Source organism: Myodes glareolus, chromosome 6 (assembly GCF_982192425.1).
Source record: "Myodes glareolus chromosome 6, mMyoGla1.1, whole genome shotgun sequence".
Taxonomy (NCBI): domain Eukaryota; kingdom Metazoa; phylum Chordata; class Mammalia; order Rodentia; family Cricetidae; genus Myodes; species Myodes glareolus.
Genome location: NC_142031.1, coordinates 79,536,152 through 79,561,970, shown reverse-complemented (window position 1 = coordinate 79,561,970; position 25,819 = coordinate 79,536,152). Strand labels below are relative to the sequence as shown.

Below are 25,819 nucleotides of genomic sequence, written 5' to 3'. Positions count from 1 at the left end.
ATTTATAAGCTATATTATTTTCTATGATAAATGAAACATGACTATTTTTTAACTTCTTCCATTTCTTTCTCCCCTCTTTTCCTAATTAATTTATTTAAGAAGGAGGATTTAGGTATGTATAGAGCATATTTCTTAGATGTTTGGAAACAAGAAGTGTATGCAAGTCACCAATCACATGAAGTATATGAAGGACTCAATTTATGTTATTGTAAAACTCACTAATGTCAATTTAATTGGGATAAGTGACTTTTGTTCTTCCCACAAGTAGGTGGGAAAGACAGGAAAAAAATTAACAAAAGAAAACAAAGCAAAATACCAGGTTGTGCTTCCCAAGAGTCTAATAGGAAAAGAATGGGATTTGTGCATTTTGTCCAAAACTCCCACTCCAAGAAAACAAACTGTCTGTACAACTTGTCCTCAACTTTTTTGTTTAAAAATTAATTGTTGTAAGCATTTGTAAGAGAAAGAAATAGGAAAAATGTCATAGAGACATAGAACTTCTTCATATTATTTTTCTCATAGACAACAAAAATAGTGAAAATGTTATTGTGAATTTGTGACAACCTACGCAGAACAATGAGCACTCATCAGCGCCCAATTTGTAGTTTCCCATCAATGTGGTGGCCATACCAGCTACTCAAGGACAGGCTGCAAAGAATGGAGAGTTATGTCACGAGGTGAAAAGTCAACTCTTCCTAAGTATTGTGGAGTTTGGTAAGAGTTAGGTCAATGTTCAATGGTAATTTCTTCTAGTTCAGTTTCTCCGTTCAACCTTCAAGGCAGTGACTTAATGATCAATGGATCATTTTTTTGTCTATGTCTACCTACCCACCCATTAATCTATCACTGTAGTAATACTAAGAAAATTTTAAGATAGTACCACATAGCAATAACTTTTACGTATTGGGAGCCAAGAGACAGATGTACTAGGTCAAATCATAGCTCTTTCACTTAATAACTTTATGATCATGGACAAATTTCTTGACCTATGTGTGTCCTGCTTTTATCCCATGTGCAAATTATGTAATACCTACTGAATATTTGCCTCCAGTGAAACTAACGGGAAGTCTTATGTATTTCCCATCACCACTGTAGCTTTTAGTAACTATATATCATACATATTATGAGACCTACAATAAAGGATGATTCCTACTTTACAATTTTCTTCAAATTGCTCTATTGAAACTTGTTTTCCAATATGTAACTACTGATGAATTTCAAGTTACAAAGCTTACACAACCAGGTGAAGTAAGGTACTATTTGCTAAAATGACACACATGAGAAAGAAGGTGTAGCAAGGGGGAGAGAAGTAACAAAAGCTGTGTTTACCTCACATTAGGGTTGAGGTGATTTAGGGAATTTAGACATATAAAATGCAGTTTTGCATGGAAAAATATAAAAGTGAGAAGTCTGGCTTATTCACAGGAGAGTCTTAGGCAACAATAACACATTTAAGGATATACAAATACATGAGATTAAATAGATAAGGGATATTAAATGAGGAGTGATCTGGAATTGAGTCCTGGTTGAAACTTCAACATTGGAAGACAGAGCAGCAGAGGTGAAGATACCTGGAGATAGGTCACTGGGACAAAGGGACATTGTGCATGTGAAGTATCCTGAATGAACTCTGCTGTAGAAGGAGCCATCAAACTATGATGAAAGATTAAGATAATAAATGAAAAATAAGTAACAGGTTTGAAAATTTGAAGGTTACTGGTCCACCTAGAACAGTTTGGCTAAGTGGCTCTGTGAAAGCCAAATCTCGGACTGGGTTGAATGGTGGCTGAGGGAATGGCTGACATCAGTTTATATTTTATTCATAAATATAATGTATATATATTATTTATAAATATTCACATTCATGATAAATAGCTCATTAGTTTCAAATATTCGTATTTCACAATATGTGATAAATGTTCAATGGAAAAAAAATGAGTAACCAAAACATTGAATCTCAGTGCCTGAAGAGATAAACACAATGCGACAATGAACATGGCAAAGGGACAGAACAGGAAAAAGGTGGAGATGGCAGGAGTACTGGGCAGAATGTTTCCTGTAGACCTTGAACACATGAATACCAAAACCTGTCACCTTTTTCTTCTGCAACCAACAGCAATAGAGATCCATAGTCACCAGTGTCACTCTCTGTTTCCTTCTCAAACTTAAGGAACATGTTCCAGTCTTGAGCTACCCTGCAGTCAGAAGAGCTGCGAGTCTCCTTCTTTACGCTCATGGGTTGATTATGTGAAACCTAGATTTTCCACAAGGACCTTATCACATCTGATACTGGTTATCTATGGAGATGTTTTCCTTGTCTTACAGTTTGCCATTTAGGAATCTAAAAATAATTTTATTGCTCGACCGCTTAATTACAAATGTGTGCCTCCAGCATAAGATACAGAATTAAACAGAAAAGTTAATTTGAGATGTTGTTACGATGGATGGGCTGCATTTGAGGAGAGACCATTGTTTCCCAGAACCTGCTCATCAAGGGATTCTTATCACCTCCTCCTCATTGCTTGTGGGACTTTTTGTGTGCTGTATATACTTTTATCCAATAAAAAAAATGTGCAATCAATGTTTTCTTTCTTCTCTGATTTAAAAAATTGCTTTGCATTAAGTAGCTAAGAATGTAGTGTGAAACTATTTAATTTTAGCCCTGAGGTATTCACTTTCACACACACACACACAAACACACACACACAGAGTATACACAAAGTAATAAGATCATACAAAAAAGTAAGTGAGGGAAATTGACTGTAATTTTTGAAAGGCAAGAGAACACAATTTATTGCTGGTTCTGACACACCTGTTGGAAGCTGATTCCCCTCACTAAATTATTGGCCCATATCTCTGTTTAGTAAACATCACTTATCTTTTGATCTACAGCCTCATAGATGTGTTATGGGACTTATAGACTAATAAAAACAAATCCTAGTTCAAGACAAGACCTGACTATTCAAATGGGCCAGCAACTAACACAGTCTTATCAAATGAGGCACTGGTTGAGTAAAATGAGAAACTTGCCCAAGGAATATCATCAGGGGCATTGAAGCCTCAGTGATGAAGACAAATAATATTTTAAAGCAATGCCTAAAATTTAAACTATTATTTTAAAAATTAAAATTTAGGGATCAGGGGTATAACTCAGTAGCAGTACACAAGTTTTACAAGTATAGGGGTTCACTTTCAAATTGAGTACACACAAAACAACCTAAACTACGTTACAAATATAAGGTAAGATAAAATACATTTTTGTATGACAGACAAAATATAAAATTTATAAATAAACAGAATTAGTAGCAGAAGTGCAGTCAGCCAAAGTGAAGCCTAGAGAAGGAGAAAAACTTCATAATGATGTTTTCTTCAGTTTTGGGTATTATTTTGGTTTTCTCACATATTGCAGTGAAGTATGATTTATCTTGTTTATGAGATTTCATGTTCCTTTAAATTGTGTGACCAGATGGGTGTCTCACTTGCATTGGCCTAAGATCTCCGCATTGTTAATTTACCAAGAAATAGCTGTCATCAGGGATCACTGCACTCCGAGTTCACTCATGCTGCCAATACCCAAGCAGTCTCCCTTCGGAATCTCATCGCCTCGCACACAAACACCACCAGGTCTTTCTCTGTGGCAGGTTTATCCTCAGCAGTTCAGAGAAGCAAAACAGCCATTTAAATCAGGGAACACAGCCCACAACAAGATAAATTCCACATTTCTCTCCAAAGTGGGGAATAGTTGCTAATGAGACAGCTGGGGAAAAGTCAAGTTTTTCAACTGTTGGAATTCTGTGTATCTTTCTGGGTATATACTTAAGACAGAGCATGGTTTTCCTTCATTTAACTCCTAGAGCATATAAGAAATTTACCATTAAGGTCAAAGAGAAATACTTTATAAGGAGACTGTATTCAAGTTCAAAATACAAGCCCAGTGGGTAAGGTCATGGGAGTACTTCTGTGAAGCACTCCTCAGTGGGACTCCTGGTGCCATGAAGGAAAGGCTATGGTGTCTGGTTTGTTTCTCTTCTGTCTTTGCTGAACTGGGTAGATGTGATCTTTCTTTTTTTAAGATTATTTTATTCATGTATTTTATTTATATGAGTGTTCTGTCTTCATACACACAAGGAAAAGGAATCTGATCCCTTTACAGAAGGTTGTGAGTCACCATGTGGTTGCTAGGAATTGAACTCACGGCCTTGGATAGATGTTATTTCAACCCTTACACCTGCAGGGACTCCTCTGAGTGTTGTTCAGTGGCCAGAGCTATCAACCCCAAAGTACGACCCAGGAAAGGGCATGACAGGACAAATGGGTAATGCTGAAGTGAAAACACTTTTGTCAGTCCTCATTGGAGGGGAGTCAAGGAAAAGAACCCTTAGAACAGGAGCACGCTCTTCTTCGTCCTTTACTCCTCAGCTCTGCCAAGAGGTAGTAGGTCCTGAAACAGGGCACTGACTTCTTTACCTCCTCCAACCCTTTCTAAAGGACATGGACAACATTCATGGATTTTAAAAGCTGCATTATCTTATTAATAAGGTCTATGGATGTCATACTGTTTTCTATCATGCCACTGTTTAAAAATTACATCAGTACATTTTGCATTAGTGTTACCAACTATGGCAGAAACAACTTAAAGGAAAGGATACCCTGGCTTACAGTTTCGGAAGTTTCAGGACACAGTAGCTTGCTGCTTTGCACTCGGCCAGAACATCATAGTGGTGGGAACATGTAGGAGGGGACATATACTTATGAAATGTAGACAGGAAACAGGGCATGGGACCAGAAGTGGGCAGGAAAACAAGATACTCCAAGGGCCTTCCCCCAGTGACCTTCTTCCTGTGTCTAGGCCCCACCTACTCTAGTTTATAGATTCTTTCAAACTAATGCCATTGGTTGAAACTTAGCACTCAACATCCATAGGTTTGTTGAGGACATTTCTTTCTCAAGCTATAACAAAAATCATTACCATACTGCTCATTTGAAAAGCATGGCAACTTTATATCATTTGGAAAAAAAATTCATCAAGATGCATGGTTATAGAAAACACTTAAAAGTAATCATGTAAATATGTAGAGACTAGGAAAAAGATCATTTCTTCCTATTTTTCCAATGTAGAATTTCTACAGTCTTTTGCCACTGTTATGTTATACTTTCAGAGTAAATTTATGTTCTATTTAATTCCTTTATTTCAATGTCTTTCTCCTGTCTTGCTCAGCTTTTATGATTCTTATAATTATTAACACATTAAGTATGCACCTTAATGGGATTAACTGACATTGTCACAGAGTGACAATGGACCAGGACCATCAATGTCCTAACCTAAACCCTCCCTTCCTTCCAGCCTTCCCTCTTTTTTCTTCCTATCTCTCTGTTCTTTCCACATCAATACTTAGTAGAAATTTAGCAATGTGGTAGATCACGAGTAAAGCTTCTGCGTGGGATTTGAACTCTGTGTGAAAAAGTTTAATTATTGAACAAGTGGACTTTCTTTACCTCTTACATAATGTGCATTTTTAACTGTTTTTAAAAGAATGCATTGTTTTATGACCAGATAGACATATGCTAAATCTTCCAATAATTGGAACCTGTATATTTTAAGTCTAACAGTGACTTCTATGATCTGAGTGGAGATATCTAAATTATTTATAAGAACAATATAATTCACAACCCATGAATAACAATTATCTTATTCTTTGGTTAAAATAATTGCTTATCATTATAATGTATTTTCAATCTTACAACTGTTCTCCCAGAAGGTCGGATGATGCATCAAACATTCATGCTATTAGGTCTGGAGTACTGTATTTTGACATTTAACCAATTTATTTAGAATTCTGACTTTTCTTTTTTTTTTTTTAAATCTTTTCCTGTGTCAAATTTAAAAAGCAATGTAACCCTGGGAGAGACTAAGCTGAAATCAAATAAATATCTGCATGCCTAAAGTGGGCTCTGTGTTCCCCATGTTATTCTATATTTTTGATCCATTAGCTAATATCCACCTTTATGGATGATGGAAAATAAAATAGTGAGATCTGAAAATCCAAACCTAAGTGCAGGGAAGCATTATATAGCTACAGACACTTTACGAATGGCCTAAATCTATTGTCTATCCTGGTTTATGGCTTTTTACAATTGAAATAAAAATCAAGTCACAAATGAAATGGAAAACTTCACCAATTCCTCTTCACCAATGGTAGCAGAAGCCCCCATCGGTTATTAATTCTAAGAGATGTGTGAGCAAACATGATAATAAGCAAGTGAAGTGTCTCATAAAATACACCGTGATCATTCACTGTGACAACTGGGGTATAATTATGCTGGGAAATGCACTGCGCTTTAGTCAATGAAAGTCATAAGACACAAGCACCAGGAGACCCTTTTCAACTCTGTGATTTAAAACTACTTTTGAGGAGAAGGTGAACAATCTAAAAGTATGGGAGGGGTGCTCACTTTTGTAGATTAGTGAAATGGGGGTTGGTCAGACTCTCTTGTAGCCTAGTAAGTCAAACCGTTCTGCGCTTTCCTTATTAGTAGTACATATAGCACTAAGGGGCATTCCCTCAACTCCGAGGTAGTCATAACCCCTAAATTTGAGTGGTTTGTCTAGGCTATTCATCTCCCTTTTTTTCTTTCAGGTAAGGAAACGAAAGGGCAGGGGTGACCCACTGTGTAAAGGGTTCCTCTACAACTGCAACCAGGAGAAAAGTCGAAGAAAGCTAAGGAAACAAAAGGACTGGAGACAATAAGGCTGCAAAACACTGAGTGGGTGTAATGATTAAGGCATTGATGGAAATCACTAGGGAAAGTGCAAAAATGTGTAATTTCAGATTAGAAAACCCTTAGTTTCCCAGAGAGAGCTGCTATTTTGAAAAGAGGAGTTAATTGAATTTTATGGCATTTTTAAAGAAAATTAAAATGCATATATTTTACTACCCTAATAGTTTTATTGCTACTGTGAGACTTATGAGCAGCGATACATCAAGAAGCATATGCACCAATTCATGAAAGAGTACCAGAGTGGATTAACATGGTTTCCTTTCGTGCCTGGGCATTCGACAATCAAGATCATAATTACAGGAATGGAGCCACCTGCAGACTCTGTGAATGGAACCACGAGGTTCCAAATAAAATAAGAGCAATTCTAGCATTAAAAAGAAAATGAGTGTTAAGCCAAAGGGGCCTCCAGGGACAGTTTATGGAAGATGGGTATTTATTTATTCTAAGCTCCAAATAACTGACTCTTACCTTTATTACTGGCCTAGAAAGAACAAGGAAGGCCTGCCAAGACCTTTTCTGTTAAAGTAGATTATCTAATGAAATGCCCACATTCTGTGTTGCAGGTGAGAGGGCTGCTGAGTCTATGTTTCTATGGTTAGATTCAGCGACTCAGATTTTAGAAGTAGTCCAATGCATAGGAGCAGGGATGAGGGAGTCACTTGCCTGTAACTTCTGCCTTGGTGTACCCTTAACTTTCTAAAGCACTGGAGGCTATTAATAATCAGCATTATGAAAAGTAAGCATTATGTCAGGAAGGCAAATCTGTAAGAAAAGTTCTGAATTAAGAATTCCAAAGTAGGCCTGATGGTGGTGGTGCACACCTTTAATCCCAGCACTAGGGGGGCAGAGGAAGACAGATCTCTGTGAGTTGGAGATCAGCCTAGACTACAAGAGCTAGTTCCAGGACAGGCACCAAAGCTACACAGAGAAACCTTGTCTCAAAAACACAAAAACAAAACAAAGTGAAAAACAAAACCAAACAAACAAACAAAAGGATTCCGAAGTACCAAAGGAGCTGATCGCTAACAATGTAGCAAGTTTCTATTAGTTCCACTAGGAGAGGTCTTATCTGGGTTCCTTAAGATCACTTAGTCTTTGTTTCAAGTTTGCATGCTTCTGTTAGAGCAGTGTTTCCTATAGTTTCATATGCGCATGAACTCTCTGGGATCCTGTTAAATGACTCCCCAGAGTCAGGAGGTCTACAGGCCACGGGAAGGGGAGGAATGTCTGTGCCTTTGCATCTCTGAAGAGGTTGCAGGTGCTGTTGCTGTAGTTGGTCCTCCAAACACAGTTTGAAATGCAAGCCGTTACGGCACTTCTTTAATTGTCTCATAATTACCTAACATAGATCAGCCAAATTTCCTAGTCCATGGTTTTAAAGGCAAAGGTGAGGTCAGCATTCCCGTCGATGCAAACAACAAATAGCTGCAACTCTGAGGGCAAACTAGATTCTTGATGTGCATTAGTCTGAATCTGTATGATTACCCCAAGAGACCTGTAATCATGGTCCCATTTCACTGACATAGAAGCTGAGGTTCAGACGGGCTAATGTATCTGGTCACATTATCAGTGGCCATGCGGTCATGTAATAGTCAAAATGCAAGTCAGGACTTGCTTCCAAGGTCTGCACTCTTTCTATTGTCCCCAAAGGCTCTTAGTGTTGTGTTTTCTTCTGCATACACAGAGCCTATCAAAACCCTTCATGCTATGGGTGGTGCTCAAATGATGTGCTTGGATCTGTAAACACTTCATAGAGTTACCTTTGCTCAGTCCCTTGTGGGGAGTGTTTGCTCTGCTTTTCTCTATCTGATTACAGCCACATTATTCTGACGGCTCCCACCTCCCTCTTCCACAATTGTGTCTTTCCTCTTCTGATGATATACACAGTGATTATTTCTACCACACAAAAGCAATTGTTAGTAGTAATGTTATGAATAATATATCTAGTTCATCCCAGGAATGCTTAGTGAGTCCAATTTTAAGCCCCAGCCAAGGCTCTGAGCATTTATAAGAAGACATGAGGCAAGACTTAAGAAACTCCACTCTGCCTCCGGCTGCAGAGCAATTTTCTAAGTAAAATGAAAGTTCATTTGGGACACAATCACTTTTTTTTGCATTTCTTACTTTGTTTTAGATATAGTGACTGCACAATTAATAATTTTAGATTTGGATAATTTAGCATGCCAGAATGTTCCCAGGTATAGTCAAGTCTAGGTAAGGGCTTGTCTACATTCTCATGAGTAAGTCATGGAAGACAGAATGTTGCTTCCATGCTGCTCCATGTTTCCTTCCAACAGTGTCTTAGGACACAGGTAGAGCTGTCCAAGTCACACAGGAAGTGATATCAGCTGGAAAGCCAGAACTTACTGTATTAAACCATAGTCCTTCTTAGCAGAAGAACTTGCATTCAGGAGCATGGAATGCTCAGGCCGGGCAGGACACTAGATAAACCAGTCTCACTGGCAAAGACGATCTTTCCCACACTAAACACCCAAAACTCATACTAAAAAACTGCCTTCAAACCTGATGTCTAGGAAAAAATTTACATGCTAATGATTTTATTATTATTTTCTTTAACATATCATTCTATTCTTGTCCTTTCTTAAGTAGAAAGTGACTGCATGACCCCCAAACACGGAGGATGCTGCAGATTCCCCTCTCCTGGGCAGCAATCAAACCTTCTGCTCGTTTATTAATCCTGGTGAGCAACTAGGTGAGGCAGCCAGCTTTGTGAGGTTTCAATAAGTGTCTATTTACAAAGACAGGCCCAGGATGCAGGGCTGTGCGTGAGTTATGTAGAACAATAGCATCAGGCTTGCTCTGACTCAGTCCCTCATCTTCTGCAATGAAGAAATCTATAACAAAAAGTCTTGCAAATGTACGTACAACAGACCATTTCACGATGTAATGTGTTGATCTCTAACTGATGAACAAGAGAACAGGGGCACCATTCTTTACCTTAGATATAAGTTTTCTCAGATGACCTCTGTGGTTGTTAATTAAAAAAACTAGAAAAAAGATCAGTGTAATGACCTAGCACATAGTAGGGATTCAGTTAGCAATACTATTCCTGGTCATAAAAATAATTACACATCTTTAGTTATATTATTTGTTTTAATCATCAGAAAGTTTGCTGATAATAATTATACTTTTAGTAAACAAGTACATTAGGAATACTGCTTACACTGACAGACATTTTCAATTTTAAACAAATCTGATACAAATTCTTATCTGAAAGAAGTTATAAATGAATAACTTTACAGCAGGAAAGAGACAAATACTGCAAGCCTGTCCTCTGTCCCCTGCGTCTAAAGATTCATTCAAACAAAGAGGACTGGGTAGAGATGTTTTTTTTTTTGCTTTGTTTTTATGATTTTTGGCTAAAATACAGTTTGCTGGGGGGAATATTTGATCACACTGTGAATCCCAAGTTTGCATTTGCTTTAACTAAATATTAACTTTGGGTAAGGAGGCTGCATTAGCAAATAGTAGACAGAAAATAACCGTAGAGCGTCAGAGGGTATCCAGAAGAGATAGACACGGGAAGTAGTAGGGAAGGCTTTAGAGTGGCATAGCTTTGTCTGATTTGGCCAAGCAGAAGTATGGTTCTTTGGTGGCCACCAGAAAAGAGCTAGGGTTAACTAGTTGCTCAACCTCTCTGAGCTCACAGGTTTTCATCCCATCCTTTGAATCTCCAGTCTTCTTTGTAATTAGAACAATAGAGATTTAGTTAAAGCTACCTTTAACAGCAGCAACAGGGCCAGTATCCCAGGGAGCAGAATTCTCTCCAGGCTATGACCTAAGAGGCCAGACCTTTTCTAGAGAAGCAGGCAGCAACTTAGGAGTTACAGTTGCTGCCTGAAATTAGTGTGGTGTGACTGAGCTATAAACTGAACCTAGAAAGGCCTCCAATGTGGTAAAAATAGACATGAAAGCCGTGGAAATAGAAAGCACCAAAGGAAAGCAATGATGTGTATCCCAGATTACCCTAGAGCTCTGCAGACCCTTTTAAAGACAAGTGTTCTGGTGAAAACTTCACCCCAGTCCCTGGCATTCAGATACCCAAAGAGTCTGGAATGTTCGGGTGGAAGTTCCACCCCAAACCCACTCTCCTGGAGGTGCCTCAGTCCAGATTCTGTCCCAGAGAAAGCCTGCCATTGACCACTCCATCCCTAGAGGGCATTAAAAAGCCCTGTCTCCTGGGTTCCCCTTGTGGTCTCCTTAACTTCCCCTGGGACCACTCAGGAAGGTTTTGCTCAGAATAAACCTGGATTTAATAATTCGGCTTTATTGGTTTATTACATCAGCAATGGTGGATTTCCATTTACCAGGAATTCAATTTACATACACATGCAAAAACACAAATGATCTACCATCATGAGACCACATCCCATTTTCTCCAGGGATACTATGTTATTTCCTTGAAAAAAAAATATTCCACCACTGCAAAGGCTTAATTCTCAAACAAGAAAGATCAAATAGACAGTGCAGAATTTCATTATGCTGAGATTATTCCTGCAGGTGTCATCTAATTAGTGTTGAAAAAGTAAAGTGAACAAAAGTGGCTGTCTTGAACTAACAGCAAGTCCTAGCATTTGTCAAATCTAACAGGAAACTATAAAAAGCAGGACTCCAGAGGCTGAAGAAAGTGAAACAGATGGTCATTTAATAAAATGTGCTTCCCATGAATATATGCTTAGACACACACACGCACACACACACACACACACACACACACACACACACAAACGCATATATTTACAAAAGCACAAATGCATGCACATACACTCACACACACACACACCTGTACTCAAAGCGCTTTCTTTCTAATTACATAAAAATCTAAACTTACTGGAGTAAAGAATAGAGGTTAAAAAAGGCATTTAAAATAATGAGATAAAAACATGATCAATTACCCTTGCTAGGTGTTATATGATATATACATGCATTCTCTAATAAACTGTAGGAATGAAATGGGTCTAGATGAAAACATACATACACACACACACACACACACACACACACACACACACACACACACAAATCCACACACACGATCACTTAACTGAGGGAGGCTTTGAGACACAAATCTTCTCCTATTAGCAAGCATACATAGTAAACACCATACGTTGTAAACACCATAAAACATCGTACCAAAAGTGGAGGAATGAGATGCAAAACTGAAAACTAAGGGCACCCACAGAGACCGTTTAGGCAGTAAGTGTCTGGCACCTAAGCAGAATAAATCGCCCAGTAAGAAATATTGTAGCTGAAGAGGCTGCATGTTCTGAGGCAGAGTGGAGTAGAAGAGGCCAATCCAGAGGAGGAAGCACCTTGGCAGAGATGAAAGCACAGTGATCACCCTAGCACGTGTGTATGTACCCTGTCTCAGAGCAGATAAGGAACAGGGCATGCCAAATGCAGAAGAGACCCTGTTGCATAAAGTTCTGAAATACTTCCATGTTGAAAGAAACGACGAGAGGTAGCTGGGACAATGAATAGCAACGAGTGCTCCTGACAACTTTACAAGAAGAAATAGAGAGGCAAATAAGGAGGGAGTTTTCATGGCAACCTTAAAACCAAAAGTGAGAGCTAGTACTGCAGAACATCTCTGCTTGGTTTTACACAGCGGAGTTCCCAAGGTTCAGTCACGGGGGTCATGGTCACTACAGTTTTGCCCGCAGGTAGTACAGACCCAGCACCCAGGGTGGCTTTACACATTGCATCCAATAGACCGGGGTGAATTCTCACGAGATTGCTTTCAGGAACCTCAGGTTTTCGCTTTAGTACTTTTTAACAGCACCACTGATGCTTTCAAGGTTTTGATTTACAGAATTATTGTCACTGTCAATAAAATGGATGTGCCTGACACCCCAAAATCAGTTTAATGACTCCTGTGGTGTCTCTTGCGGCTGAGAAGAGCTGGTGTTTCTCTACCGCTTTCCTGTTTTTAATTTAGTGAAACTGAGTGCTTCCCAGAGTAGGGCCTAGGAGAGCAGATCCACCACAGCCGGCCTCAGCAGGCAGCTCACAGATTCAGCAGCAGCACTTTGCTCCAGTCCTACTTCACTCCAAAGTCCACCAGGTGAGCAAGCCATGCAACGTCAACAGGCGACAAAAAGATCTTCCAGGAACTTCAGACATTGTGACCTGGAGAAGTTTCACAAATTAAATCGCCTGCTTTAACTAGCAGAGGGTACAGTACCAGCAGTGTTCTGAGCTGCTATGATGCAAAGCTTCCAGCAGGAAAACTTCCAAATATCAGAACACACAGCAAACTGCACAAGTGAGGAGCCCAAGCAAAATGTATTCTTCATTTTTTTCTGCTGCATATTCCTTCTGGTTTTCTCTTTAAAGGGTCATATGTTAGATATTTATAAGACGCCTTCACACCTACTCAAACACAGTTTTCCCCGTCTCCTTCCTTCAAATGCAGCCTCTTTGTTCACGATCCATGTTTTTTTTTAATCTTTCTATATTGGTTGGTCCTTTTATAAAATTTGTTCCATTTAAAACCATTTCAAGTAAGAAAATGTCTTTGTACCTTCCTGTGTTACCAAATTCTAGGAAGATTAAGTCTCATACTTCATAGGTAATTTTCTGAAAGATGTGAATTTAGATCACTAGAGTCATTAAATCACACATCCCATAAAGACTAGCGCTAGCACTCGTTTATGTATGAATTATATATTGCTGCCAAATGCTACCACTGAGGTAAAAATGCACTACAGCACCGAGCCAGAGAGAAGACTGTGATTCCTCCCTATTAAAGAAGTCTACACATATTAATTGCCACAGTAAATCTCATTAAAGACACCAAATGCTTTGTTCTGGGAAGGAAAAGGGATTGCTACCAGGCATAATTTTTTCACAGTTGAAATTTCCCCCTTAAGATTTGAATTATTCCTTAATGCAAGTAAACATTATTTTTATTGTCACCTTTCACTGGACTGGGTACATTCCCAGAGAGTCATTGTCCTCTTCCCTACAATCAGGAAGGGCCTTGGTTTTTACAATTGATCTTGTTGTAAATTTCCATGCTTCGGGCTTCATGCATTCCTTTATGCTCTTTTTATATGTATTCCAAAGACCTTCAAAGATTATACTGTACACTTTGAGCTCTGACATTATTTAACCATTTTCTGCCTCGACGGGGTAAAGAAAAAGCTGAGATGCAATTAAAATAGTTAATGACTTAGGACACATTTATTGATTGGCATGATACTGAATGTTGGCTGTCCACTTCCTATCCCAGACAATGAAAAATCTGACTTAAACAAAAGACATTTTGGAAATATTTTGCCTGATTTCTTGATCAAATGTTCAATTATGATTTCTGAAGACAGACCACAGAAAAATCACAGAAGATCCCCAGATCTCCTTCGTAATCAATGCCTTTTAATGACAGATCTGGAAGTGAATGATAGCCTTCTGCCTTTGACAGCTCACTCTGAGTTTTTGACTGTGTTTAGAAGTGGTACGAGCACATTTCATGCAGCCTAAAACTGAAAATTAAAATCTAAGAACAGCAAGAGAGAAGAGCCTTGGAATATTCACAGTGTTAATTGCCCTTGTGAAACTGACTGACATTGCATGGTGTCTCCCTGGAAGAACCAATGATGCACAGCAGAAGGTAGGCTGAAGATAGACTGATGGCTCGTTCAGCATGGGTGCCTCCCTGGAAGAACCAATGATACACAGCCGAGGGTAGGCTGAAGATAGACTGATAGCTCGTTCATACTGAAATGTTGTCTAAACTGTCATCCACTCCTAGACAGTCTTACTTTAGAATTAATAAAAAGGAGATGTTTTGATTATTCAATGCATAAGGTTTATAAAGCATAAGGAGCAGACTTTGTAGTCCATATTAAATAGGTTACAACATCAAAAGATAGTGATAGGAGCTTCCAAATACTGTTTATAAATGTTTATTTACATTTAAAGGGGGATATGATATAGAGATAAAAGCTTGACATTGGTATGGATCTTAGTCTATTGATACAAATTTAAGGTCAGCTTTGTTAAATGTATATTTCTGCTCTTGATTAAAGTATTGTGTTCGTGCAGCTCACTTAAAATGTAATGTATAATTAAGAAATATAGGTTAATATATATTATCTATAATAGTCAAGCTTCTAGTCATCTTAGGTTTTCTAGATGAACAGAGATATGTTTCAGATGAATAGTTATTTTTCAAATCTTTAAAAGACCTATGAAATATGGCATTTAAAATGCTTTAAGAACTTAAGACTTTTCATGAAAATGAGACACATCTGCTCCTGGCAGTACATATCTACTTCAAGAGGATGATGGGCATCAAAGAGGCTCCTTATGGAGTTTGTTAGTCATTTGTGCAAGAAACTTCTCATGCCTGGACGGCTTGATGCTATGTTGTATAAACTGGAGATGCAGGACCCACAGAAAATGACTGCTAAAGTTGCCTGAAGAAGGTGAGACAGTCTTTCAGGGTTCCTGCTTCATGAAAGAGCCTGAAAAACATTCTGCAGGACACACAAAAAAGTGACTGACAAACTGCCAGTATAGGTGAAACTGTCTTTGAAATTTTCTGCTTCACGGAAAAGTCTGTTGGATACTATGGGCATGTAGGCTGAAGATGAATGCCTCAATGTTACAAAAGAACTTTGGCTGACTGTCCAGGCAGGGTGATGTCTCTGTCAATTCTAGAGTATTGGAAGTTGCTTACAGTGCACTTCCTGTTAACTTAGGTAATATTATATTCTTCTGGAGTCTTTGATGGAATTGAAGAATAGATAGTTATAGTTTTCCTTAGTTATGATAAAAGATAAAGTAGGTATAAATATTGTAAATATTATTCTTGCTTGATAAATGTTTTGTTGTATGTAAAACTGCTATTTTAAAGTTAAAATCTTCCTTTTTATTTAGACAGAAAAGAAGATGTGATGTGGGATTCCCCTCTGTATGCTGTGAATACCATTGGTTAATAAAGTGTCTTCTTTAGGCCTATTACAGCACAGAGTTGAGTAAGGCTGTAATTCCAAACAGATAGAGGAGGAGAGAGTGGGGGTAGTCAGTGAGACACCATCTAGCAACTGGTAGAGACAGACACAGAAACCTTGCTGGTAGGCCACAATCTTGTGGTGATGCACAAATTAATAGAGATGGGTTGATTTAAGATGTAAGAATTAGCTTGAAATACGCATAAGCTAATAGGCTGAGCAGTGATTTAATTAATACAGTTTCTGTGTAAATATTTGGGTTCGAGTAGCCAGGAAATGAGCAAGCAGTCTCTGCCAGCAGAACTACATATATTTTTGTAGTTCTTATGCAACAACAATGCGTATCTATGACAACATAGGATGTAAATCACCTCTGCTTCAACCAGTATATCAAACACAAGGAGCATTCCTTTAAATGAAGACTTCCTAAAACCTAAGCTAATTATGCTTAACTGCATATTCCTTTAAAATATTAATTCTTTGATTCCATAAAGCAGGAGAAGTATTTAAACAAAGCATTCTTGTCACATAATTCTCAATGAACAGATGGATATTAAGCTACTTATTAGTAACACTCAGTAGTATACAGTATTTTGAAAAGACATCATTGTTGATCATTTGCTCAGAGGGACATTCAGTGTGTAATTGTAAGGAAAATAAATTCAATTTTAAAAGTAAAGATAAACAAAAAATCTAAAATTTTAAAACATAGCAAGAACATTCTTGGAATATTGTATTCTAACTTGAATTATGTATCTGGGTATAGCAAGAGCCGGGAGCAAAGTGCCTCCTCACCTAGAAAGAGAATGTACAAATGGTATCTTTAAAACTGGAGTCATTGTTATTTTTTAAGGACAATTAACAAGGTGATTGGCAAACTACCTCACAGCTACCTTGGCTGGCTGGACTCTGGTGGGATTTGATAACATTGCTACAGAAATACAGACACAGAAGGCTACCCTGTACTTACAAAAAGTTTACTATGAACCATTATAATGAAAAAGTCAACAGTGTCAATCAAGTTAGGAAATTGAGAGAATAATGATAGGAAAGCACATAGGCAAAGAAAACATCTCTAGCAGGGCGTCTATGCCCACCCTGATATGTTTGTACATTTGTAAAAGTCTACTAAAGTTAAAGAGCACACAGCAGCAGTATAGGTGCTAAAACTCAGTACTCAGGTAGAAGTATTTTAACCTATCACTTTGGGATTTTTCTACTTGCTTATTTTTTTTCTTGTACAGATGCAACATTTTTTGACTTGGTGTGAATAGTATTGCAATCCTTTATAGTTTAATAGTTTAACTTGAGACAAGACTGACCCTAATTTCCCATAGTTATCTAAGGTATCCAAGGGTTGTCCATATATATAGCTTTTGACTTGCCTTCAATAGCTTAAGGGCAACACTTAGAAATTCATGATGACTAAGGGTTAATGAGACTCCCCACATTCACAATGAGAGTTTGACTGTAGACATAGCTAATTGAGAAATAGTATTCAGCCCTAAATAACAGCAAATCATCTTGCAGCGTAATAACATTAGCATCCTAAATAGGATAGACATACTGCTTAGACCTAAGTTATTTTTATGCATGTGAGGATTTCTTTCCACTAGACAATGAATATTGGATTCTCTTTTCAAACAACCAAAAGAAATAAGAAACAAAGCTTATGATACTTCTAAATGTCACAGTAAAAAGACTCTGTCAAATGTGTTTCAACCTTGCTTTAGTGGATATTTGTAATTCAAACACAAAGGACACACTGAATTTCTCTCCAAAAGATTTTTTCCCTTGGGAAAATTTGGGATCTTGAAAATAGTCTTTTAATATCTGAGCCCACACCCTCCTACAGCTACAGCACCCAACAGCAGTGTGATGTATTACTCCCTTATGGGAAACGACATGCTTGAAGCTGAACTGTAATTTGGCACAGTACACTTCCACACTAATGTAATGTGACAATGTTATTATGTTTGGTATTTTCTGTGTGATCATAGCCATATTCATCTCCTCCAATCTGCCATCAAATTAGATAATATGGTTCTAATCTGTACCACAGGGTGAAAAGCAGGAAAGGATAGCACACTGGTTTCATGATGGTGGGTATGCATGACCATGTAAGTGGGCAGTAGATAGATGTTTCAAAATGAATGAAAGCTCCTAATACAGACTTAAAACATACTGAACACCTGGTAAATAGTTACAGAGAAAGGCAACATCTATCTGCTACTTAAAATAATGGGAGCTGCTGCAAAACATGATTTCCTTTTCACTTCAAACAAGGAAATGGCAATGCTCAGTCTAGGACAGCAAATTTGTTTCCATGGCATGGAACAGTTTAAACACAGATGGTACGTGAAACTACATTTCTGCAGGAAGATCAAGTCAGAGGGATGCATTTCAGGTGGGATAAGAGCACTCAGCAGGTGGAGAAATGAACCTGTGAAATGGGAAGAAGTTGGAAAGCGCAATGTGGAGGATTCCATGAGTAAGTCAGTTGGCAGTCACAGCATATGCAGCGTGTTCTGCGATATCTAAGTGTAGAAATGAAGGCCACTGTCAGACAAGGGGTCTTATTAACTCCACACTGATAAATCTAGCATAGTAGACACACTAGAAATCTTTTCACAGCTTCTTATATTCACTTGCCATTGCCTTAGTGAGGCTCTGTCATTACCAGTTATCTACAACATGCTGTACAAACCTCAGATATATGATCCAAGATACAGCACATTTTAAAACACAAAATAATATTGTTCCTAGGAAAATAATATATACCCTTTTAGAGTGATAAGCCAAACATAAACTCTACGGTAGATAGTAATGGCTAATACAATAGTGAAGAATCCTATAGGAATTCAGAGAAGTAAAGAAACTGCCTCTGATTGGAAGAATCAGTCAGGAGATGTTGGTGGCATTTAGATCAGGAAGGATAAAAGTAGGAGAGAAACAAAATGGATTTGGAATAAGGAGGGCTGGGAAGTTAACAGCAGTGAAAATATTACTATAATAAGCCAGAAAAAAAATGATGGTTCAAGGACCCGGAATTCGATCCTGTATAGAAGACTGTGATGCATGGCATCACATCCAGCCACAGCCTACAATGGTTTGTTAATGAGTCCATCTCTAAAATGGCAATTCTCCAGGGATAAAGGGGTTTGCTTAAACACACACACACACACACACACACACACACACACACACACACACACACACAATTTTTAAAAATAACCTCCAGCATCACTTTACAAAGATGCCTGTGTTTGTGAAAGATTCCTTTCAATTCAATTAATTAGTATGATCTTTCCAAGGTTTTACTTTCAAGTTAAAAAGTATTCCCATCATCACACTGGTAATTATATCTCCAGGATAATATAAATGAAAATGTCTAATTACTCAAACCCACTCTATGAACCGTATCAGACAGATGACACTTAGAAGTTCTGCTGGGGGGGGAGGGGCTCTTGCATGCATTGTGTTCTTTTTCTATATTGAAACGTTTATGCGTTTTTCCATTTTCTTGATTTTTTTTAATCTGTTATGATTTGGGAGTTGCCGCCGAAGAGTTTGTGGATCAGTAACTAAGATAAGGTGAAATAACAGGAAGAAATGTTCTCAGTGGCTCTAGGCTTCTTGTTTACTACTTGTTTTTAGCTTTAAAATCAACCTCAACAAATGAGGGGTGCTTGCTAAAAATCTAAGAAATCACATTACTACTACTTGCGTTTCGAAAACAAAACAATAATGAGATCAGGAGACAGGATGTATGTAAAAGATGAGAATATGTGTCGAGAGGCTTCAGTTCTCACCGTTAACAGGCAGGTTTTCAAAGTAAAAATTACTATTGTTTTATATAAATGATAACTGCCTAAAATAAAATGTGCCTTTAAATAGTAATCTTTACTACAAATCTGCATCACAGGAAAACACCAATGTTCAAACCATGGGAACACGTCGCATTTCCATTAAACCTAGTATGAGGTAATGGTTTAATTAAAATGCATGTATTCTGAGAGCTCTCTAACAAAATTTAGTGCTGATTTGTGCAAGAGGCATATCAGGAGACATATTTATTGAGTGACATTTACCCATTCACAGGGAAATAACAACTAGACTTATCATTGCCAACCCTACAACTGTCCCCCTAGAGCACCATTTAAATAGTTTCTGCCAAAGCTCCCTGGAAGACAGCCTGATACGGAAGGTCAGCTTCTGACGTTCCTTAGGAAAAGTCTAATGAACACGTACAGAACGTAGCACTCTTCATTTTAACTGGTGTACGGGACACACAGTCTGACACAACCAAATGACAACTGTTTTGGGAAACATGAGAAATAGCTTAGCAGCGTTTGGCAGAGAATGTTCTTGAGCAAAATGAAAAATATTTTCATACCAAAAAGCCCTCCAAACTACCACATGTAGTCATACATCTGTCAAGATTGAATTCAGCATGAACAATTTGCAATAATAAAATCATAACAAATTCTCAGTCTTCTGGTAGTCCTTGAAAAGAGGTTTATGTCATTTTTGAATGGGAGCAAGTGCAGGCAGTCATTGGTCTACAGATAAGCAAGCACATGTTAACCAAGTATTTGTGAGAGTTCTTTAAAAGGCTGCATCTTCTTTTTGTATATGTAAGCATGCACCTACTCTCTGTATGAGGTTATGCATATAATTTACAAGGCACTTAAGAGTAATTTGACATACAGATGTGGTGTATGGAAATGGATGATGGTTTGAATTATTTTTACTGCTACAAGCTACAATACACTAGGGGAAAGGATCCCCCAAAAAGCAGATATCAGATGTTTCTGCATTCATGGGTAGTTGCTTTAAAAATAATTTTTCTTCTATTATTTGAATTTTCAGCATATTTTGGTCATGTCTACACCCACTACATCTGATCAGCTGCCTCCAGGATCTCTAACTCATCTTTCTCTCAGCCTCATGCTCTTTTATGATTAACCTTATTAGTCCAGTTCAAATGAATACACACACAAGTGTAGGATTTTTTTTTAAAGTAAGTTGTCTTTTTACATTAATTTTTCTCACACCATTGTCCTGCCTTACCCTTCTTCTTATCCTGTTGAAACCTTTTCCAACTTCTTTTCAACAAGTGTCCTTCCTACTTTATATGTGAACAGGGCTGTCTGCACAGGCTTGGGAGGATGTTATTTTCTGGAGCATAGGTGACTTGCCCCAGGCTATACATTGAAGATATGTGATGACCTCTTCCCTTGGCTACCAATAATTTCCAGTAGTCTTTCTTATTTTTGGTTTATGCTTCCTAAAATTGATATTTTGGGCAGAAACCAAAGACAGCCAGTGAACTGTACTATATTTGAAGATAGCAAGCATTCAACGCCATGACTTACTTTAGTTTAATTCTACTTTTGGTATTATGATTCACATATCTGCTGACAAAAATTAAACAACAAGAAGATCAAAACTCTCAGTTCTCCTTAAATCAAAAGTCAAATTTAGTTTCTGTACAGCCTAAACCTTCTACTGCCACATCCCTTCTCCATTCTACTAGAGCTTTGACATCCATGCTATAGCATTTACAACACAAGGCATGTGGTCTAGTGCCAAACGTGAAGCTGCACTGTGAATACCCTGTATAGACAGTGGAAGATTTTTTTTTATCATTTTCATGAAGTCCTATGAAGCAAGTTCTATCTGAAAGTTCAGGAACAGAACTTCTGTTGGCCAGCTAACTCTGCCTCAAAATTGTCACCGCTCTGATACTGGCAGAGGACTGTGATACAACATGAGGGCCCTATAACCTATCATGCTCACATTGTGAGATTAAAGTGGAGAATTCAAGTGTATAAGAGACAGAAAAGAGGGGCTGGGAGATGGCTCAGAGGTGAAGAACACTGCCTGCTATCCCAAAGGTCCTGAGTTCAATTCCCAGCAACCACATGGTGGTTCACAACATCTATAGTGGGATCTGAAGCCCTCTTCTGGCCTGCAGATGTACATGCAGAGACCTCATACATAAAATAGAAATAAAAAACCTTTAAAAAAAAAAGACAAGAAAGATGTCTTGGAAAACATGATTAAACATAGTGATTTTAAAATGAACGGGGAAGAACGGCCTCACTGAAGAAGAGGTAGAAAGATAGAGAACTGAAACTTCTAACCACACACAGAAACCAAGGACCTCAAGATATGACTTGGCAAATTCAAAAACTACATAGTACAAAGTGAAACAAGGTTTTGAAAATTTGAAAAGAAGTCCACATATTGGAAATTAGCAATGTTCTTTCCCATAAGATGGCTATAATTAACCAAGAAAGACAACTTCAACATTTGAAAATCAACCACCACCATTAAAGCATTTAACTATTCACAACCCTGAAAAAAAATGTTATTTTAAAATGGGCATTTATTTATTTATTTGTAGAAAAAAAAACCCTGAGTGCCACATCTCTGATGATCTTATTACAGATGCTATGAGAACTTATAATTTTAGCCATTGTGCAGCAGCAGGAGCTGAAGACAGTGACGTGTCTGTCCTCAGTCGGACAGGTACTTACGGTCATTGCAGAGTGGCCCACTGAAGGACGTCATGCTGCAGTCACAGCTGAAGCCGTCCCATTGCTGCAAGCAAACTCCTTGATTTGAACATGAGTCCTCTTGGCAGGTAGTGCTGGGCCCTGAAAAACATGCCAAAAGAAACTTGGATTCTTTTAAAAAACAATCCAGAATGTTTTTTACTTGAGCTAGATCACATAAAGTAGTTGCCAACACCTTAAATTACACATCCAAGCTAGGTTTGAAAGTCCACACACCTGAGCTAGAAACTGAACCATTTAACCTGAAGGCCTTCTTAAGCTTCAAGTATAAGACGGATACATCATAATTATATCTAAGCCAACAAATAGTAAAAGGAAGTATGGAGCTTCTGAGATGGTCATGGTGATAGCAGGTAATCTTATTCCATCACTAATCATTGTCTGTCACCAGTAGAATATTAGAAAATGAATGGATCTCCTTAACTTTGTAGCAATGAATAGAGATGCCATGACAAATGGACACTGTACGATCATGAAATTGAGATAAAGATTGGCAAAAAATAATCAAGCCGACTTATGGAAAAGTGCCCTATGAGATCCAGCCGCTTCCACGCATACACTCTGTCTAAGGTTGGGATTATTCAGTGCTCTGAGTAGGTATGTTGGCAAGTATCAGTTCACATGCGCTGATAGTAGCATGCAGGTAACATAAAATGAAAACAATGTAATGGCATGCCCCTGCTGAACACACAGAAAAGGAAGGCTACTCTTTCTATAGAATTACCACTACAACACTGAATCACGAAGAACGGAAAAATATGATCGCAGCACTGAAGGCAGCGACTGTACGAACATGGCCAAGACTGAAAGCCTTATACAAACTACACTACGAAACGAGGTTTCGTCCATAACATCCAAAACAACGTCCAAAGGAAAGGGGGGAATTAAATCTGAATCCAAATAACAGTTACTGAAAATGTAAAAATAAAAACAAACAAACAAAAAAACTGTTATTTTAGGGTTTCCACTGTGTAGGGTGGGTTTCAGTCTTGTTTGATACACACAGGGCTATCTACCTTGCAAGTCAGCTTTCATCAATGCAACTTTGTCAGCAAAATAAAAAAAAAAGCAAAATATATTAAATGTTAGTAAGCAATATGGAAATGGGGCAAACAGAATGTTCAGATTCAAAAAAGCATGCTGCTATAAAGAGAAAAAAATGCTATGTATAGCAAACAAATTAATATCAACAGCCATAAATCTTAAGAGAAGCCAAAAAATGAGAAAGCAGTATAATTTTTATACATTTACACTATCTGCGTGTATAAACATATAATGGTTTGTCTAGCCAATAACACAATGAGGGAAACTTAAAGAGCTCTTGTACTTCCTCTTCTGTATAGATAAGATGGGTTCCTTCAGCACCTCCCTTACTATAACATGCAGTGCACTGTTTCATGTAGAGACTATGGTACACATCAGAGACTGCAGTCCCTACAGAGAAAGTGCCTCTCCGTGTGCTTCTCCCTCTCAGTTTGTGAAGCCTTTCACTTACAAATATGACGAGAGACTCTATGTGTTATCTGCCCTTTGCTCTGCTTTGCTATGATGACAGGGCACCAAGCACTATGCGCCATTTGAAGTAGTTTAAGGAAGTCATGAAGACATAGAAACACCCTACAATATAATTCTCTTTTGAGGAAATGCCTTTACAAGATCTCAGGATGTTATACTCAATCTCACTCTTAAAAATCTGGGTATACATGATTTATATATTCCAAAGTGTTCTTGGTGTTGCCTATACCTTCATAACTGTTCTTAGTTCTCATAAACTGCCATGTGAATAGTTATTACAGAAAACACCAGGAAAATGTGTGTTTTGTGAATTTACAAAATAGTAGAAGGGAATACATTCAGCACAATTCATTTAAAAGCCATAGACAATGACTTAGGAATCATTTCTGGCAATAATAATTACATGCTTTCTACAAAATGTGAAAATAGTCTCCAAAGCCATTCGATGTTAGTGATGGCCATTGAGATCATTGCTTCAGTGAATGAATATTTTTTTCTGTAATTATAAGTCATGGTCTTATAAAACAAAGTTTATCATGTAAATATATTCATGTGATAACTTTCCCAGTAAAGGCATTATTCACAGAAAATTATTAAAGTAAGCCTAACTTACATGCATTTTTACAAATGCAGGATCTATAATACAAATTGCAATTATGCAATAATGATTAGCAACATCAAATAATGGCTAAAACACCAATAGTATTATAAATAATGTTGGAAATAATAATAATCTACCAGGAGAACTGAGTAGATGTATTTTTTTCAACTTAAGCATGAATTACTAATCTATTCAGCATTTTGTTCCAAACAAATCTACTGATCAGTAGCTCACTGTGTCAGAGATTTAAAACAGTGTCAATTTAAAGAAATAAACAACTTCTGAAACAATCTTCATTGACATTTTCTTTCACAGAGGAGAATCAGGTATAGAGGAATCCTGTGGTGTGGTGAGGTTATTTTATCGAATAGTTATTTATTTGCGACTGGGCCAAAGACAGAAGTAGGACCAAGAACTTAGGAGCACCAGTACTCCCACTCCAACATAAATCATTAGTCACACAACCACACAGCCCGCTAAACTCTAAGTGTACTACTAACAATGGATCTGGCTAAGCTGCAGAGAACTTCTTTTTTATTTTTCTAATTTCCCACTATCTCCATAGGTGTGTATATATATATATATATATATATATATATATATATATATGGAATTACATGTGAATGTTTCCCTGTGCTTGAGCACAAAAGTTTTTGGAAGTACTCACCTCCCAGAACAATGCTTAAACACTGATAGATATTTGCATGAGTCAGAGTCTTGGTTTATTTTTCCCTATTTATATAATATTTCTTATTATTTTACTTTATCACTGCCTGGAATTGGGAAAAAGCCAAATGACATTTCTACTAAGTGATACATCTGAAAAGGGAAGAAAAATGGAAGTCGGTCCACAAATTATGTAGACCTAAAGGACAATAGAGTAAAGTTAGTTTGGAACCTGCCCTTCCAAGTCAAAGAAACTATGGTTTGAAACCTCTGTCACTTTCCTAACTTTCCTAACCCTACAAAGGCTGTTTTATTTCTCTCAGTTTGTTCTTTTATTTAGGTAGGTGTACTCATCTGGAAAAAGGGCCGTCATCAGTGTTCATGGCGTTTTGAACATTAAATGAGATGGTTCATATAAACTTACAACCACCATTGCTTAACCAGTGACAGCCATTATGATCAAACAGCAAAGTGCTGCTGCTGCTCACAGAGGAATCCAGGCCTGCAGGGCAGCATTACAATGTCACTGAATTTTGTTGGGAAGTTATCTAGAGTTCAATGAGGCTTCTTTAGTTGTTTGATTAGTCTCAATTTCCTGTTATATGCAGATAAATAACACCTAAGAAATTCAAGAATAACATAAAAAAATTTCCATCATGTGAGACACGCTAAATAGTCATTACTTGGGAATTTGT

At 37.7% G+C, this 25,819-nt stretch overlaps 1 protein-coding gene across 30 annotated transcripts in view; it reads right to left on the bottom strand.

The window, feature by feature from the left end:
- Window positions 1-25,819, bottom strand: part of Nrxn1 (neurexin 1) — a 1,058,343-nt gene that overhangs the window by 509,360 nt on the left and 523,164 nt on the right. For all 30 annotated transcript variants that reach the window (XM_085690899.2, XM_087907274.1, XM_087907282.1 and 27 more), the window contains one exon: window positions 22,304-22,423. In XM_085690899.2, the coding sequence (XP_085547025.1) occupies window positions 22,304-22,423 (120 nt within the window). The remainder of the gene's footprint in view (window positions 1-22,303; window positions 22,424-25,819) is intronic.